At 53.1% G+C, this 17760-nt stretch overlaps 1 protein-coding gene and 1 long non-coding RNA gene across 11 annotated transcripts in view; one reads left to right on the plus strand and one right to left on the minus strand.

Annotated features, from left to right (window-relative positions):
• LOC136149343 (uncharacterized) overlaps positions 1–3979 on the minus strand; it is a 32705-nt gene extending 28726 nt beyond the window's left edge. The window contains exon 1 of one of the 2 annotated variants that reach the window (XR_010659662.1): positions 3383–3979. This is a non-coding gene — a long non-coding RNA (uncharacterized lncRNA). Of the gene's footprint in view, positions 1–1377; positions 1500–3382 lie in introns of those variants that run through there. The other variant, XR_010659663.1, reaches the window with a different exon arrangement.
• ETV4 (ETS variant transcription factor 4) lies at positions 2001–17642 on the plus strand. Of its 9 annotated transcripts, none has more exons than XM_065909539.1 (13): positions 2001–2213; positions 2686–2828; positions 3003–3096; positions 3318–3365; positions 10335–10388; positions 11591–11717; positions 12315–12476; positions 12863–13131; positions 15174–15248; positions 15407–15475; positions 15633–15805; positions 16074–16175; positions 16758–17642. In XM_065909539.1, the coding sequence occupies exons 1-13, from the start codon at positions 2168–2170 to the stop codon at positions 16980–16982; spliced, it is 1587 nt and encodes a 528-aa protein (XP_065765611.1). In that variant the 5' UTR covers positions 2001–2167; the 3' UTR covers positions 16983–17642. The 9 variants fall into 9 exon arrangements, with proteins under 9 accessions (XP_065765611.1, XP_065765614.1, XP_065765613.1 ...); XM_065909542.1 differs by having other exon boundaries at positions 12333–12476; XM_065909541.1 differs by having other exon boundaries at positions 11594–11717.
• The last annotated feature ends 118 nt before the right edge of the window (positions 17643–17760 follow it).

Below are 17760 nucleotides of genomic sequence, written 5' to 3' on the forward strand. Positions count from 1 at the left end.
CCTTCCTGGAAGAACCCTCCATACTCCTCCCCCACTTATCTTGACTCAGAGGCATAAGCTCCTCCCTAAACTGGTCCCATCCAGCTTAAAGCTGGGATTTGCTTGGGCTTGTCTCTCCTTTCTTGGGCAGGGTTTCTGCTAAGCTCGATTAGTTTGGTCTTTATTGTATTAATACTACCTACTCACTGAACAAGTATTTCCTGGGACACTTATAAGCGTGAAGTAGGCTGGGGAAAGATTTTAAAGAGGCAAATAAAATGAGATCTTCTCCAGGCCCTGGAGAACTCTCCATACAATCGATGACCATGTAGCAGAAAAAGATACCAACAACAGAGATAGAGGCAAGAATGTTGTAGTGTCTTTAAGGAACTGGCTAGGGCTCTCTGGAAGGCTTCCTGGAGAAGAGAGGCAGTAGGCATGAGTCTTAAACATTTCAGCTGAAAAGAGAGGGAAGTGAGGATTTAACCAGTGGTCCAGTGGCTAAGACTCCATGCTCCCAATGCAGGGCACCTTGGTTGGATCCCTGGTCAGGGAACTAGATCTGCAACTAAAAACCCCACATGCTTGCAACTAAGATCCGGGATAGCCAAATAAAGAAATAAATGTTTTTAAAAAGAGAAGAGGAAGTTTATTTTCATTTGCCCGGGACGATCTCCTGAAATGAGCCCCAAACAGGTGCTAGAGGTTTGGTGTTCTAGTCCCACTTCTGACCCTGACAACAGTTTCACATATCATTTCCTTCTCTGAAGTTCCACAGCCACATCTGGAAAGTGGGGGTGTTAGATTAGATGAATTTTGAAAGCAAGCCTGAGGTTTGATCAGTCTCTAGTGTTTATCAGAAACAGGTAGGAAACAAAATCAGTATCTCCTCTAAGGAACGCATCGACTCTAGATCCAGATTGTCACAGAAGAAAAAAAAAAAAAAGACCTGGGGGACTTCAAGTTCTATGTGCCCCAGTGGCTCCAGCCTAAGCAGCCCAGCTCCCATCAAGTGTCTGTCTTGGTCACAGCTTCCTGTCTGGCACCCAGCACTATGTCTGGCACAATAAATGTTTATCAAATGAATTACTAAATGAATGAGGTGACAAAGACTATGAGAAGCTTGCTGGCTAGAACTGAATGTAGGCCTGCTCTCAGATCATCAAATCTCTGGGTTTTGGCTCCCTAATACCCTGTGTTTGCTCTCAGGACAAGAGGAAAGATAACAGAGAGAGAACTGCAGTTTCAGAGGTCCAAGCCGGGCCTCTAGTTTCTGCTTCAATCAATAGAAAGTGGGTCACAGAACAGCTCTGCAGAGAACAGACCCTTGAGGAAAAGCCTGGATTCCGTGCCAGCCATTTACTGCGTGCTTACTGTGTATCAGTTGTTGTCACATACCTTTAATTCACTTAATTGTAGCCTCAAAGGGCTATACCGGAAAATGTAGAGGATGGGGGCTGCAAACTCCAGACGCCGAGTGGCCAAGCCACCGCCCCTCTCTGAGTTTTCATTTTCAGTCTTTGTAAAATGGAAACAATAGAACCCCTTCTCCAGCTTATGGGAATGAAATGAGCACGTGGAAGCAGAGAGCTTCATAAATGCTCGTTATTATTGTTCCTCTAGGCATGCAAGTTCGCTCGCCTCCCCCCAGAGCGCACATACAGATACATTCCCACGTACACGCGGGTGCACAGAGACGTGTGCAGACCCCAGCCGGAGGAGTTAGCAGAGCGTCAGGGTCACCACCGTGTCCCACAGAGAAGCCGTCGGGTCCTTGGCTTCCCTCGTTTTCTCTCAGCTCTTTATGAATGAACTCCGGCCGTAAGGAGTTTATTTTTTTATGAATGGGAGCCCAAGCGGTGAATGAAGCCGGGAGCCAACCCCTGAGTTCTTATTGGCCCCTGCTGCTGGGAAACTCCGCCCCACCGGCTCGGCAGAGCGAGTCTCGGGATTGGCGGGCGTGCCCGGCCCTGGGGTTTCATTCACAAAAGTCAATGAAACAAAGGGAGCGGGGTGGGGGGTAGATAGAGCCAAGGCAGAGGCGAAGGAAATGCACCAATCAGCGGCTCCCCCGGGCTCACAACTGTCGGCGGCGCCCGGAAAACAAGCCGGTGCGCTGGGGACCCTGGGCCGGGGTCGCCTAGCTCCGGCCTAGCCCCGCGGCCCTCGGTGCAACCCGGGGGGGGGGATGCTCGGGACCCCTCGCGGCTCCAGTACAGACGCCCGGGCCTCAGGTGAGGCTACGGGAGGGAGAGGGAGGGAGAGTGTGATTCCCAGCCTCGCCTCCAACACTCACCACACTCTCACCGCCGCCTCCGCAGATTCCAGGGCAGGGGGTGGGAGGCGCTGGGATTCAGGGTTGGAGGGGGCGCCCGAGTTGTGGGCGTGCGAATGGTGCGCGCTTCGCCTGCTCCTCCGCGCGCTAGCGCACACTCGCGCGCGCGCACACAGACACACACACACACGTCTTATGTAACCAAGTCTGGGCAAAGCAGGGCTGCAGAAAGCAGCCGAAACGGCGACCCCGGTTCCCAGGAGCAGGTGGGACCTCCTTTGGCGGGAGGGCAGTGTGGCTGCGCTAAGCTCTGCAGGCGGAAACCTCCCCATCGCCTGAGTGAGTCGGAGAAGTTTTGCCGTCGGACCCGGAGCCTCGGGACTGCCCCTCCCCGCCGCCCTTACCCACCCCCACCTCGCTGCCTTCCCCAGACGGTGTGCGAACGCAGTCCCCCCGCCCCCAGGTCTCTGCCCCCGCGCGGGGCCCGGGCCGTGTGGCCGGAGGGAGCGGCCGGATGGAGCGGAGGATGAAAGGCGGATACTTGGACCAGCAAGTGCCCTACACCTTCTGCAGCGTGAGCGCCGCGCCGGCCTCCACGCCCGCCCTCTCCCTGCACCCGCCCCAACCCACCCGCGGCCCCAGCGGGGTCCAGGGCTACCCGCCCCAGTGTCACCCCGGGACCCCAGCCCCGCCCCCCCGACCAGGCAGCCTCAGGGTGACTCCGGGGCATTCTTCCCCTTCCCCGCAGAAATCGCCCGGAAATGGGAGCTTGCGCGAAGCTCTGACGGTCCCACAGGGGAAGCTCATGGACCCGGGCTCCCTGCCGCCCCCCGACTCCGAAGGTAAAGAGACAGCGAAATAAAACGCGACCCTCCCCACCTCACACACCCCGAGGGCTGAACCTGGGGCCCTCGCCCTTTTCCCCCCCAAAAAATTGCCCTTCAAGGGACTCTGTTCATCCTCCCCCAACCCCCAAGGGGGAGGTCACCGGGCTCCTTAGGGTTCCCACTCTCTCACCGCCACCTCCCCCTCACCTCCTCCATTCCATTATTCACTCCCTCAGATCTCTTCCAGGATCTAAGTCACTTCCAGGAGACGTGGCTCGCTGAAGGTGAGTAGTTTTGTGACCTTTTCTATTATTGGGGTGGGGGATGCTCTCTACCCCTAGTATTCCAACATAGCTCACTTCCTCTCTCGCTGGCCTCCAGGGCCTCTGCAAGGCCCCTTCCCCGAGTCTCCTGCCTTTCCACTCTTTCCAGCGCCCTTGTGGATACTTATATTGATATTTGTTTTCTCTGCCCTGAGCCAGGCTTGTGTAACTAGGCCTGGGGATGAATCAGACCATTGTGTGGGGTATTTGCTTATTTGAATGGAACTTGGCCCCAGGCCCGTTTTCCTGGTTGAAATTTTCATTTGCAAAGTTTGTTTGGGACCAGCCTCCAGGCTGAGGTGTGTGTTAGGGTTTTGGGGCAGGGGAGTGAGTGTGAGAAACAGGAAAAAGAGAAGGAGCAATTCGTTACCTATCTTCTGGAATTGCCGAAACCCCCTTGGTTTCTCTTCTTCCCAACTCCCAGCACCAAATGATTTACTGTCTGAGCCAAAAGAACAACAAAAGTTTACATAATTCTTTTTTTGTTTTTTTGCATCACTTCGGCAAAGCAGCTCAGGGCTTCTCCCCCAAATCGCCTTGATTGTAATTCTAATGGCAGCCGATCCTCCCTCCTCTTTCCCTAGGCAAATTGCTCCTCCAGTTTGCTGGGGGCGGGAATGGGGGCTGGTGGTGGAGGGGGGTGAGCTGTGAGCTGGCTGGCGTGGGGTCAGTAACTGGGCCTTTGCGTAGGGAGGTGTATTCTAGGAGGTCTTCTAGTGGGATTCCTTGCTGTATTTGGGTGGAGCCCAAGGGTGTCACTAGCAGGACTGCAGGTAAGCGGCTTTTGGTGTTGAGAGTCTCTGAGAGGGAAGAGTTAATACCCCCATCTGAGGGTCCCTTCACTGTAACACTGAAACCCAAGAAACCACAGCACTAGGAACCCCTTCTTAAGGGCTTTCCTCTTCTTTGAGATCTCCCCATCCCTCCACCTGTGTCTCTTGGATGATTTCTTAAAACTCAAACCCAGCTCCTCTAGAACCATCTTTAAAAGCCTGGAGTAAAAGGGAAAGACCCCTGACTAGACAGACTAAATCTGTTGTGACCGCTGTGGTATCCCCCTAAATATATATGTTAACAGAATGACTAGCATGGAGCAAGCACTCAAGACATTTTGGAATTCAAGGCTCAACGTCCCCATGGGTGCTGGAGAGATCTGGGGGCTCTAGGGAGATTGTGGCCGTCACTTCTGATTCTGCAAGCCCTGTGTGCCCAGCTGCGAATTACAAACAGAGCTATGCCCAGTCTGCCCATCCTGCCCATCCTCCGCTCGAGGTTCCGGAGCTGGGCTGGAGCTAAAAGAACGCAGTGGTGTCAGTTTCCAGGGTCTCTCAAAGACTTCCTTTCCTAACGCCTGATTTCTGTCTGGCTTGCCAGGCTCCTGTCTGTCCAGCTGAGGGTCCCTAGGCTCCCCCAAGTGGGCAGCTCCTGGGGCTTGTGATCTAGGGGTAGGCTCAGACATTGGCGTTTCGGAAGCAGTGGGGTTTGGAATGGGAAGGGGAAGAAAACGTTCTCATCTTCTGTCAACCTTGGAAGCCCCACCCCTTGGCTGTGGGGGTCTAGACCTTGTGCTTGTGTCTCTCTGCATGTGTCAGCGTGACAGCCAGTGTGTGTTTCACGCTGCTGCCCTGGAAGTCCTCGTGCATTTAAATCCAGTGGGTGGGGAGGTGGGGGTGGGGATCGCAAGACGCAGGTTGGGGGGGGAGGCGCTGGGATCTCCTTGGTTCCCTCTCCTTCCTTCTGAGGGAGCAGCTCAGGTTCCCAGCTGGCGATGGATGGCCAGGCCTGAGGTGGGGATGCTGTGGCCGATTGCTCCTTCTCGCTCTCTCTGCGGAGACAGATGCAGCTGCCGGGGCCCTGTCCCCCTGCACCGTCCCAGCACCACCCCAGCCTCCTCTCCTGCCTCTTCCCACCAGGTCAGTGACCCCTGCAGCCCAGAGGGAGCTTTGGGGTGGCAGGGAGGGACTAGTTCCTTTGGAAACTTGCCAGTGGTGGGGTGCGTAGGACTGGGGGCCAGAGCTTGATTTCTCCCTAAAGCCCCAATTTGGATTGAAGCCGTGGGTCCTTGAAGTATGGGTGGGGCTGTGAAGAATTAGGGGGACACCAGGTTGGATTCTGGCAGAGGTGGTTGTGGGTTCAGCATCTGGTGTCCAGGCAACATAGAGGGTGAGGATGAGCGGGGGTCTGTGGAGGCAGCTCAGACATCTTTGGATTGGGGGTTTTCTAGATGGATAGGGGAGTGGGGTGATGTGAGGCTAAGAAGGTGTGTTTATTTTCGGGGTGCCTGGGAATCTGCTGAATTGTTGGAGAAAGAACCAGACTACTGCAGGGAAACCCCGGGCTCAGACCGACTGAGCCCAAGCTGTGTCTGGTTATTGTCAAAGATGTGCTTCTGGTCGAGGGTTCCTTTCCGGGTTTGTGGGGAGCCCTCTGGAGCCCTCAGAGGCAACGCCTTTGGTCTCTTGGTGATAAGGAACGTTGACTCTGGGTCATGTATGTTCTTTGTATGAGGCAGGAGTCCATAACGGGGTCTATGGCTTCCCACAAGCTCTGTGGATAGGTTGCAGGGGTCCTTGAGCCCTCCGATGTGTGTATAAAATCATTGGGGGTACAACATACACAAAGGAATGTGAATATTTCTAAGAGAAGGATCCATAGCTCCTATGAGATTCTAAAAAGGGTGGGTCTGTGCTCCCCTTTGCATAAGAACCATCAGTCCCAAGTCTTCCTCTGAGGTCTGCAGCCCCTCGTCCTTTGGTTTTCCCCGTTCGTATTTGTAAATCCAAAAAGAGATCCCATGTGGATGTGTTTCACCCGTGTAAAGCTGTGAAGTAAAAGGCAAGTTGGGTGTGTGTGAATCCATGTGTGTGCACGCTGGGGCTCAGCCTGTCTGTGAGAAGAGATGGGGTTAATCCCCTCCTCTGGTCTTCCCTAGCTACAATGCCTCCTTCTATATCTTTCTGTCTCCTCCCCTTCCAGAAGGCTTTTGGGGACAAATGTCCCCTCCATAGATAGAGAACAGACTCCTTCCATTATGCTGCCAGGGTGGGGGCGGGGTAAGGGGGAGAGGCCAGTGGTGACAAAATGGAGGAGAAGCTCCGGGGGATGCCTCCCCCCATTTCCACTGGGGCTCCTTAAGAGGCCCTTCTGCCCTGTAATCGGACCTTCAGAGAGGGAGAAGGTGGTGGAATATATCTTGTATAGGTGGGTGGTTTACTTGGGATAGGCTTTGCTACTTGGCTGTTTTCACCTACCTGTTCTCCTGGAGCCCAGGTGGGAAGCCCCTAAGCCCCTTTTCAACTGACTCCCCTCCTATTGGAGGGATGTTCCCTGAAATTCTCTTTCTGGGCATTATGGTGGCTTGGCGTCTTTCCTGTCCCCTCCTTAATCCTCTGCCATGTCCCCAGGCAGATAAACACCTTAGTGCCAGGATGGAGTTGGGGGCAGACCCTGGCACACTGGCTTGGCAGCCTAAGCTCAGCCAAGTCAACAAATAAATAAAGAGTGGCTGACACTCGAGACCAAACATGGTCATTAGAAATTCTCCTGCTCTCCAGGAACGCGAGGTTCTGTGTTCCTATTTCCATCCTTGACAGTCTCTGAGCCACGGAGGCCCTGTCCTGCCCTTCTGGGAGGAGCTGGCACTCTGGGGAAGGGCCAGGCAGGCACTGGGGTTCACACCACAGCCCATTCTTGCCTTGGCTGATCTCTCCTGGCCCTGGGATGAGGACAGCACCACCTCTTTTGAGGTATTACTAGGGTGCTGGGGGTGGCCTCCTGAAGGACTGCTTGGGGATTGGGGGTTCTGGTCAAACCTTCAAGCCTGAGGCAAGAGGAAAGTCAAGATGACCCCAGGGTTCTCTACCTTCATGTGACCTGGCTTGTGACGCCAGCAGGAGATGCCCCCAGCCCATTACCTCAATGGAAACTGGCAGTTAATGAAGCCCCAGAGGGGGCCCAGAGTGCGTCAGCCTCCCCCCATGTGCTGTACCTCTCTCACCCTCGGGACCCTTCTTGCCCAGGTAGCAGGGAGGGAAATAGTGTTCATTTTGCTCCTGTCACCCCCATTCTGCCTGTCTCAGGGGCTCTCATCTATGGTTGTGCCAAAGGGCACAGCAAGGATGGGCTTGGGTCTTATCCCCCCGGGCAGTTGAGCGTTTGCATCCTTCCCTTTATCCAGTTTTCCAAACCTGCCTGTCCTTAGGAGCTACCAGGGGCATGTATTAAAATACAGGTGCCTGGGACTTCCCTGGTGGTCCAGTGGTTGACTGAGCTTCTAATATAGGAGGCGAGGGTTCGATCCCTGGTTGGGAAACTAAGATCTCATGTGCCTACCACACAGTGTGGCAAAAAAAAATATAGATAGATAGATAGATAGATACCCCCACCCTGGGCCTTTGGAGTGACTCTCCAAGGGTGGGGCCTGGGAATCTGTTTCTAAGAGTGCCCCAGGCTTCTTGATTGGGGCCAGTTTGGGAACGGTTGCCTTTGTGCCCTAGTTGTGCTCCTAAAAAGATGTACTGTGTTGGTTTTTTGTTTGTTTTTGCCAAGGGATTTCATGCCCTGCTGATCTATTTGATCACTTCAGAATTGTTCTGTGCTGATTTTTCTTCCATAAGTTCTTTAGGGGCTGGTGGGCTCCTGATTCTTAAACCCTTCAGCCATTAGTTTCCCTCTGTCAAGAAGTCACCAATCTATAAATGTGTATTTTATTTTATTGTTTCTTATTGAAGTATAGTTGCTTTACAATATTGTGTTAAGTTTCAGGTGTTCAGCAAAATGATTTGGTTATACATATATATGTGTGTGTGTCTATACCAAGATTCTTTTTTTTATTTTTTCCCTTATAGAGTATTACAATATATTTAATAGAGTTCCCTGTGGTACACAGTAAATCCTTACTGTTTATTTTATAAATTATAGTGTGCATCTGTTAATCCTATATACCCAGTTTATCCCTCCCCTCGATAAATGTGTATTTTAAAGCACTTGACACCTCTGATGTCTAAAGCAAGTTGATAAAGAATCCACCTGCCAAGCAATTGATCACAGCCTTAAGCATCCTTTGTGAGAAGTATTTTCCCTGGAGGACCTGCTTCTAATATTACCTGGTGGTGGAGAGGGGGCCCTCAAGGGGAAGGAAGGGCTGGTTGATTAGGGTCTCCTTAGTTCTTGCTCCCAGGCCCATGTTGCTCCCTCCCATTGGCCTGAGGACAGGGGTCATTGTATGTTTATTCATATAGTCGACAAATAATGCATTGAGTGTCTATTCTGAATGGGACCCTGTTTCAGGGGTGCTTGGGAGTCAGACAAACAAGACAGATAAATCCCCTGCCCTCAGCAAGCTTAACTTCTTCATAGAAGAGGTAGATAATAAATTACACATAAATTACATATGCATAAATTAAATTAATACTTTCAAGAAGTCATATGTGCTCGGGAAAAAATAAAACAGGGGTGTGATCGAGAGCCAGGAGGGACCAGTTCCGTTTGGGTGGTCAGAGAAGGCCTCCGAAAGGGCAAAGTGAGCTAAGACTTCAGAGGCCAGAAGACAACAGGCCAGGATGTGGGGAAGAGGGGTCAAGCTGGACCCAAAAGGAGACCAGACCTCTGGAGGGTAACAGGCAAGGAGAGGCAGGTCGGAGAGATAAACAAGGACCAGAACATTTGGGGCCATAGAGGCCAAGGGCAAAGAGTTTGGGGTTCATGCTTTAAGCAAGGGAGAGAAGTGACTGGATTTCTGTTATAAAAGACCCCTCTGACAGCCTTGTGGAGAGTAGTAGGGAGTTCTGATCTGAGGTCATGGCTGAAATCCAAGGAAGACACTGCAGCCTTGGCCCAGGAGGGAAGCCACAGAGATTGGGGTGTGTCCTGTATAGACTGTGACGGTGTGGTCCAGCCATCTCCTTGTACCCTCACCCTTACCAGCCATGTCCAACTCTCCCGTCATTTTATCCATGAGCTTTCCCATTGCCCACTGAGAGCAGCTTACAGGGGACAAAAGGCCTGTCTCTGTGGGTTCCATTGCCTTACCTTCAAGCCACTCTCTTCCCAGACTATCAGGAAGTCCTTCTTGGTGTCTACCCTTTCCCTTCCTGCTGTGATCTATTTATTCCTGAGAAAGGGGCAAAAAGTTGGCAACAATTCTCGGGTCAGGAGAGGTACTCAGCTGGATCACACCTGAAGGAGTTGGCGAGGCCAGAATAAGAACTAGATATCAGAGCCCGGATATCCAGTCTGGGGGCCACGGATGAGCTGTTGTGCTATTTTAGTTTCCCTGCCTAATCCCCAAACCCAGCTCCACCCACATCGGCACCCTGGGAGTGCTCCTCAGAGCTCCAGTTTAGGAAGCCCTTCTCTCTCCTAGTTGCACATCAAAGGGACAAAGCACCGTGACCGCCAGTGACCCCAGCCTCCTCCTCTCCCATTGTCATACTCTTATCACCTCTTTTGAACCAGTCTTTTCCTTCCATTCCATCTCCTTTCCCAGGCTCTAGAATTCTACTTTTCACCTGGGAAGTTCTGGGCCCAGCCCAGATTCAGAATCTTCCCATGTGATTCTAAGTCCACAGACTCTCACTCCTTGTCATGCCTGCCTATCCCAGATGTGACTCTGCTTTGAGGGAACTTTGTAAACTCTGAGGGGCTGGGTTGTCTTCACTTAAGAAAAATGGAGGGAAAAAAGACAAAGCACCTAAGACACAACTCTGGAATCTGCTCAGACGGGTTCTGAGAACTGCAGCCTTCCCTCCAGGGTGTTAAGGGAGCCCCAAGAGGGAGGGTGCTAGGACCTGGGTGGAGTTACTTTCAGTCGTAAGAAAGCTGCTTGCCCCTTCAGGCTGGTGCTAATCTGCAGGGCTGCAATAATGGAGTCTTCCAGGGGCTGCCATCCACGACCCTCAGCCTGGACTCACCTCTGACCTCTCTCTGCAGCTCAGGTACCGGACAGTGATGAGCAGTTTGTTCCTGATTTCCATTCGGAAAACTGTGAGTTGAGGGCCCTGGGTAGAGGGGATTGGGAGTGGGGGAGGGAAGGAAATTAGTCATAGGGATAGAGGATCACAAAAGATCAACTTGTTCTGTGCTCTGAAAAAGGGTGAAGGGCAGAGCTCCCCATTCTTGGGTTTGGACTCAAAAGGCCTAGCAATAACTGGGAGATGAAAACTTTGGTGCACATTGGGGCTTGCCCATTCTAGCAGTGTGACCTTGGAGCAGATGCTTCACCTCTCTGATCCTTTCCTTATTTCTGAAGCGAGGGGTTTGGACCACTGCATCAGGGGCCAGTTCTACCATTCTAAGTTACTCGTTCACAACTAGGAATAACTTGGTACCTCAGGAAACCAATGTCTGTTGACATTTGGGGTTGTTAACAGCTGAGAGTGGAGTGCTGTTGGTATCTAATGGCTAGAACCAGGGATGCTGCTAACATTCTGTGATGCTCAGGACAGCCCCCGTGACAAAGAATTATGTGGCCCAAGTGTCACTGGTGCAACTGTTGAGAAATCTTGCTTTAATGTCTGATACTTAGCTTTCAACAGTCTTGACCAGTGAAATGAAATAGAGCACAAATAATCGACAACAGAGCAGTCGATTGTGGGTTTTGACTCACACCTGCAGTCTTGAAACCAACTCTTTGCTGCTCGGCTTGGTGGCTGGAGTTGGCGGACCCAGCAGGGGCCACAGGAAAGGCCAGTGTTCTTCACGGATAATTAGGAGCGTGTGTGTGTGATGCTAGTCAGCTGACATGCAAGTGGGCTAGTATCCAACCTTAACCAGAAAAAGAAAGATGCTTTATAGCCCCAAATAAGAAAGCATTTCTCTCCTTTGGAACTTTCCAGGACGGTCAGGAAAACCACAGGCCTTTGGTGGGAGCTGCTTGCTCCTACAAAGGTGTTTTGCGCAGGGTGGGGGTGGGTTGGGGTTGCACTAAATGTTGAACTTTAGACAGTTTCTTTGGTTCATATTGGACATGAGCCAACAGTATAAAACTAGACATAATATAAATAGCCAGACTGTTCTTACAAGTGTCTATGATTCTTCTGACAATTGTGACCCAGAGAAGGGGGATGAGGCTATACCAGCAACCAACTGCTGGGTAAAGAGCAGAAGATGTCAGAAGGCATCAGAAGCTCTTCCTGCCTCTCTTGTGACATTCTCTGGCCTTGCTCTGCCTCCTCTGACCCCCACAGTAGCTTTCCACAGCCCCACCACCAGGATCAAGAAGGAACCCCAAAGTCCTCGCACAGACCCGGCCCTGTCCTGCAGCAGGAAGCCCCCACTCCCCTATCACCATGGCGAGCAGTGCCTTTATTCCAGGTGAGCCCTAGCCCTGCCCTGGGGAAGGAAGGGTTGGATGGAGGGTTGGGGGTGGGCACCTAGTGAGGAGTGGCAGCATTTGAGATGCAGATTAGACAATAGAAAGGATTTCGAGGTCCTGTAATAGGGTAATATAGCTCAGGATTTCCTGAGTAGTTAGGATGAAAAATACAACAGAGGGTTCAAGGGATGTATATTAAGACCAGGGCAGGGACTTCCCTGGTGGTCCAGTGGTTAAGGCTGCACTTCCAGCACAGGTGGTGCAGATTCCATCCCTGGTTGGAGAACTAAGACCCCCCCCCCCACATGCCTCACGTTGTGGCCAAAATATTAAAAGAGGGCAGAGTAGTTCCACTGGAGAAGCCACTGTCTGACCCGACCCATTTGCTGTGGGCTGGGGAGAGGTGTTTTCAAGATTACACCTGGCTTTAGGATTAAGAAAGAAGAAAAAGTGAATGTGGGGCAGAGTCTAGCACCCTGGTACCCTCTCTTCTCCCATAATCCCTGTGACCTGACTTCCCAGGGAATGAAAGGTTCAAAGATGCTTGCCCAGCTTCTGTGCCCCCTCACCCCTGTCTCCCTCCCCCTCACCTCCAGTGCCTATGACCCCCCTAGACAAATCGCCATCAAGTCCCCTGCCCCTGCTGCCCCCGGACAGTCGCCCCTGCAGCCCTTTCCCCGGGCAGAACAACGGAATTTCCTGAGATCCTCCGGCGCCTCCCAGCCCCACCCTGGCCACGGGTACCTCGGGGAGCACAGGTAAGGAGACAAGGAGAGCAGCATCTCACCAGTTTTTCTCTTGAGTGTTCTTCACTGGCCCTTAAGAGACCCGGCGTGGGGAAAGGTGAGGATATTGACCTCTCCCTGCCCCTTCCTTCACCCCCGCCCCCCACACTCTGTAAGCTCTGAGAGCAGCAGGCACAAGGAGGCCTACTTTTATTTCTTAATTAATTACTTTAATTGGAGGCTAATTGGTTTACAATGTTGTAGTGGTTTTTGCCATACATTGACATGAATCAGCAATGAGTGTACATGTGTCCCCCATCCTGAACTCCCCTCCCACCTCCCTCCCCATCCCATCCCTCAGGGTTGGAGGACTACTTTTAATATTCTCTTCTCTTCTTTCTCCATCCAACCACATGCAGCTCCATCTTCCAGCAGCCCCTGGATGTCTGCCACTCCTTCACACCCTCTCAGGGAGCAGGCCGGGAACCCCTCCCTGCCCCCTACCAACACCAGCTGTCGGAGCCCTGCCCACCCTACCCTCAGCAGAGCTTCAAGCAGGAATACCTTGACCCCCTGTATGAACAGGCCGGCCAGCCGGCAGTGGGCCAGGGTGGAGTCAGCGGGCACAGGTACCCAGGGGCGGGGGTGGTGATCAAACAGGAGCAGACGGACTTCTCCTACGACTCAGGTAAGAGATGCTCCCGGGAAGGGGATGGAGGAGTTTCAAGGGGATTGTTGGGTGGGGTGGCATGTGATCGAGTGGTCAGTGCCGTTAAACACAACATGTCTCTCCTTCCTATCCTTTTACTAGTTCACATACTCAACCCACGCACCTACCACTTCTTTTCATAGATTCAAAAAGAACTGTCCCTTTTCAATCAGCAGACTTATATTCAGATAAGCGATAAGTGAGATGTGCAGGTCCTTGCCTTCAGATAGCTTGTGACTTGATAGGAAAGTTAAGGCATTTCATCCCATTTCTATTTAACAGGTGTTTGGGGGCTTACATACCTACTGAGACAGAAGTACTATGCCAGGAGCATGTGTGTGTGCAGTTGGTGGACACGGATGGATAGGATGTGTCATTGGTCCCTGTCCCCACAGAAGCTTAAGAAATACAAAGGGATTTGAATGAGGAGAAACATGAACTTGAACTAGCCAGGCTCACACTTCCCAATTGGAAGGCAGGGTTCAGGTGTGGTTTCCACATCCTGTTTGAGCCTCCTGGTTGAAACAACCCACCATCCTGGCCAGAGCTGGAGACTGGAAGTAGGGACTACTTTAAATTCTAGTTCCACCTGGCTGTTGATGGAAATGAGATGCACTCAGCCACGGTGTTCATAAACAACAGCTACTGCTCAAAACCCCAAGCAGCCAGGGAAAGGCCCAGGAAATCTTGTCTCCTGTTGACATTGTCGTGTGTGTTAGTCACTCAGTTGCATCCAACTCTGTGATCCCATGGATTGTAGCCCACCAGGCTCCTCTGTCCATGGGATTTCCCAAGGCAAGAATACTGGAGTGGGTTGCCATTTCCTCCTTCAGGGGATCTTCGGACCCATGGATCGGACCCATGGATCGAACCCAGGTCTCCCACATTGCCGGCAGTTTCTTTAACATCTGAGCCACCAGGGAAGCCCCAAGTTAATTAACATTGTTACCAGCTCCAATTTTGAGTTTATCTGCCAACTTGCAATAGAAAAAATAAATTTCAGAGTCTAGATTAGGCTCAGAGCTGCCTAGAGCCTAATTTAAATTTCCTTTTTCCTGGTGTCAGTCTTTTAGGGGTAGGGGCATGAGCCCCAAATCCCCAGGCTGCCTGAATCAACCAGAAGGGAGCCCCTCTCCTCCAGCCCAGGGCCCTAACGCCTGAGCCCTGTCCCGCAGTGAGAAGGAGGAAGTAGGAGGGAGAAGCTCTTGTCCGCTGACCTTCAAAGGAGGCAGACCGGAGGAGCTCGAGTTACATGCCCTTGAACTCCTGCCCCTCCCCCTTCTGCTTCCTCTGAATGGAGTCAGGAATTCCATTCACAAAATGGAGGCAGGAATGAGCCCACCCTCCCGCCTCCTCCGGAGGTGTCGGGTTTCACCATCTCATTCATAAGTGGGAGTGAAGCGGGTAGGGCAGGAAGGGGCTGGCACTTGACAGGCTGGCTGTACCACGGCGTCCTCCAGGTGGGGTGTAATCCTGTGGAATGGAATGAAATAGAGCGGACTGTCTACTGTCAGAGCTGGAAACGTAGGGCCTGGCCGGGGCGTGCCCACTGCCTTTTCCACAAATAGATGCATGTGTGTTTCTTCTCCCTGCCCCCACACCGCTTTCCTCCCTCCCTCACACCCGCACTGGGCTGGAACCTGCCCTGCTGACCGGACGTCAGCCCATTCCAGGGGAATCTTAGCCTGGGACACTGAACCCTTTCCCCGGAGGTTCATCTCTACCCTCCTCCTCCCCCCTAAACTCACAGGAAACAGCTGCTCCTGGAATCCGGGGCCTTGTGGAGCAGCTTTGCCCGGCCTCAGCTGCTGCCATCCAGGCCTTCTGGCCCAGCCCTCAAGCTGAGGGCTTCGTGCCTGACACTCCCTCTGGGTGAACTTCCCCCTGGGACCTGGGGGTAGGCAGGCCTATGGGGAAAGAACCAGAAGGCAGGCTGGCATGTTCTTGAATGTGTGGGGGACTGCCGCCCCTGCCCCCACCCCAGCCACCTCCAATATCTCCCTCTTTCTCCTCCCCCCCAGATGTCCCTGGGTATGCCTCAATGTACCTTCACACAGAGGGTTTCTCCGGGCCCTCTCCAGGTGACAGAACCGTGGGTAAGGCAGCCCCCTCTTCCTCCCCTGTCAAGTCCTCCGGGTTGGAGGACAGAGTCCTGCTGTGGGGGAGGAGCTCCTGGCCGGGAGTCCCTCTGAACTCTGGGGTCTTGTATCAGCGAGCCCCCATATCTGAATGACCCCCACACTTCCTCCTCAAGGCTATGGCTATGAGAAACCTCTGCGGCCATTCCCAGATGATGTCTGCGTCGTCCCTGAGAAGTTTGAAGGTCAGAGGAGTGACTGCTCGATTCCTCTGTGTCCCTCCCAGGAATCACATCACGTTTCATGGGAAAGGACCTGGAGAGACCCCTGGGGAGAGGGGACGGGGTTGCTTGGGCCACCAGAGGCACAAGCCCTCCACCTCTTGTTTCCTATGTTCCTCAGGAGACATCAAGCAGGAAGGGATGGGAGCCTTCCGAGAGGGACCACCCTACCAGCGCCGGGGTGCCTTGCAGCTGTGGCAGTTTCTGGTGGCCCTGCTTGATGACCCAACGAATGCCCACTTCATTGCCTGGACCGGCCGGGGGATGGAGTTCAAACTAATTGAGCCTGAGGAGGTGGGCCTCTCGGATGTCTCCACCCCTCCTTCCAACAGCGTTGGGGGCTGGAGATAAGAAACCCTGGGAACTGGTGACATGTGCCTTCACCAGCACTGCTGCTTTATTCAACCTGAATTCCTGCCAAACTGGGGTCTGCGGGCTGATGCTTAGCTGCAGGGCCAGCTGAGCATGTGCTCCAAGAATCTTAAGTGCTCTTTCAGACCTGCACCCCATATTTCCTCTGCTGAGGTGCAGTGGCCATCCCCCAACTATCCCCCATCCCCAGGTCGCCAGGCTCTGGGGTATCCAGAAGAACCGGCCAGCTATGAATTACGACAAATTGAGCCGCTCACTCCGATACTACTACGAGAAAGGCATCATGCAGAAGGTCAGGGGTTAGGGGTCCAAGGACAGGGTGGGTGCGGGCTTCCCTGGTGGTCCAGTGGCTAAGACTCTGCGCTTCCACTGCAGGGGGGTGGGTTTGATCCCTGGTTGGGGAAGTTCTGTATGCTGTGAGGTGCAGCCAAAAAGAGAAAAAAAGACATAGGAGTAGGGGGCAGTGGCTGTGGGAAGGTGCTGGGGTAGGAGAGCATCTCTCAGCAAGTTTGAAGGAGAGATAATGAACCAGTCAGAGAAGTCCAGAAATTATGGACAACCCTAAGATTTTCCTCTCTCAAAAAAGTGATGAGCAGGGGACTTCCCTGGCGGTCAAGGGGTTAAGACTCTGTGCTTCCAATGCAGGGGATGCGGGTTCAATCCCTGGTCAGGGAACTAAGATCCCACATGCCACGCAGCAAGGCCAAAAAATAAATTTAAAAAAAAAAAAAGTGATGAGCAGTAATGGAAAAAAAACTGTGAAGGGAGGCATGTTCTTAAACGAAGCAGCAGGAGGAACCCATGCATCTGCCTGGGCCTGCAGGGAGGGGTCTGCTTTTCCACCCCACATTGACCCAGCCCTCTCCCCCGACAGGTGGCTGGTGAGCGTTACGTGTACAAGTTTGTGTGTGAGCCCGAGGCCCTCTTCTCTCTGGCCTTCCCGGACAATCAGCGTCCAGCTCTCAAGGCTGAGTTTGACCGCCCGGTCAGTGAGGAGGACACAGTCCCTTTGTCCCACTTGGACGAGAGCCCCGCCTACCTCCCAGAGCTGGCTGGCCCTGCCCAGCCCTTTGGCCCCAAGGGTGGCTACTCTTACTAGCCCTTCGCAGTTGCTCCCCTGCCACTGGGGCTGCTGCCTGTGTACATAGTTGAGTTTGGTGTCGGAGAAACCCCCACTCTGAAATCCACAGATGTCTTTGGAGTAGATCTCCTCTGCCCATCAGTCACTCTGGCCCAGACTCTGAGCTGCTCTGCTCTCCAGAACTGATGGGAAGGGAAAGGGGAGACTTCAAGCGTAAAGGTAGCATCTGGGAAATTCCGTTGGGGGCCTCACCTCTGACCTCTTTCTAGGTCCTGCTTAGAGGCCAAGCCCTACTCCCTCTCCCCCACTACAGAGAACATGTTCGTTCTCTTCTAGGGGACAGAGGAGCTTCCCCACTTCATCCAGGTGGAGAGTGGGGAACATTGAGCTCCCCTTATCTCTCACGGTAGGGAGACAGCCACCTGGATCCTGTGCTTCCCTCCAAGCTGTGGCCCTAGAGGGTCCTTCTTGGCAGTTCTTGGTGCTCTGTGTTCCCAGAGGCAGGGGGAGGCTGGAGTAAGGAACCTGGGGTAGGGGAGGGCTTGCCAGGTAGAGGTGTGGCGGGGCTAGCCTCTGCTCCGGGGGCCTCTGCCTCTCCTCTGCCTTTTCCTAGGCCCAGGCCTGGGATTTCACCTCCACTACATCTGCCAGACCCTAATAAAGGCCCCTGCTTCTCCTGTGAGTTCTCCTGTGTCCTCTTTGCTGCCATGGGAGAAGGATTTGGGGTTTGAAAGACATAACCAGAGTTTGGGCCCTGGCCCTGACACTTAACCTCCCATATGGGTTTAGGATAAAC

The sequence above is a fragment of the Muntiacus reevesi genome, chromosome 18 (assembly GCF_963930625.1).
Source record: "Muntiacus reevesi chromosome 18, mMunRee1.1, whole genome shotgun sequence".
In the NCBI taxonomy this organism is placed as follows: Eukaryota; Metazoa; Chordata; class Mammalia; order Artiodactyla; family Cervidae; genus Muntiacus; species Muntiacus reevesi.

Bases quoted from the DNA above. Each gene is read 5' to 3' on its own strand.
- ETV4 (XM_065909539.1), top strand. From the start codon at position 2,168: ATGCTCGGGACCCCTCGCGGCTCCAGTACAGACGCCCGGGCCTCAG. The intron at 2,829-3,002 runs GTGAGCGCCGCG...CCTTCCCCGCAG, and splicing joins TGCCCTACACCTTCTGCAGC to AAATCGCCCGGAAATGGGAG. The intron at 3,097-3,317 runs GTAAAGAGACAG...TCACTCCCTCAG, and splicing joins GCCGCCCCCCGACTCCGAAG to ATCTCTTCCAGGATCTAAGT.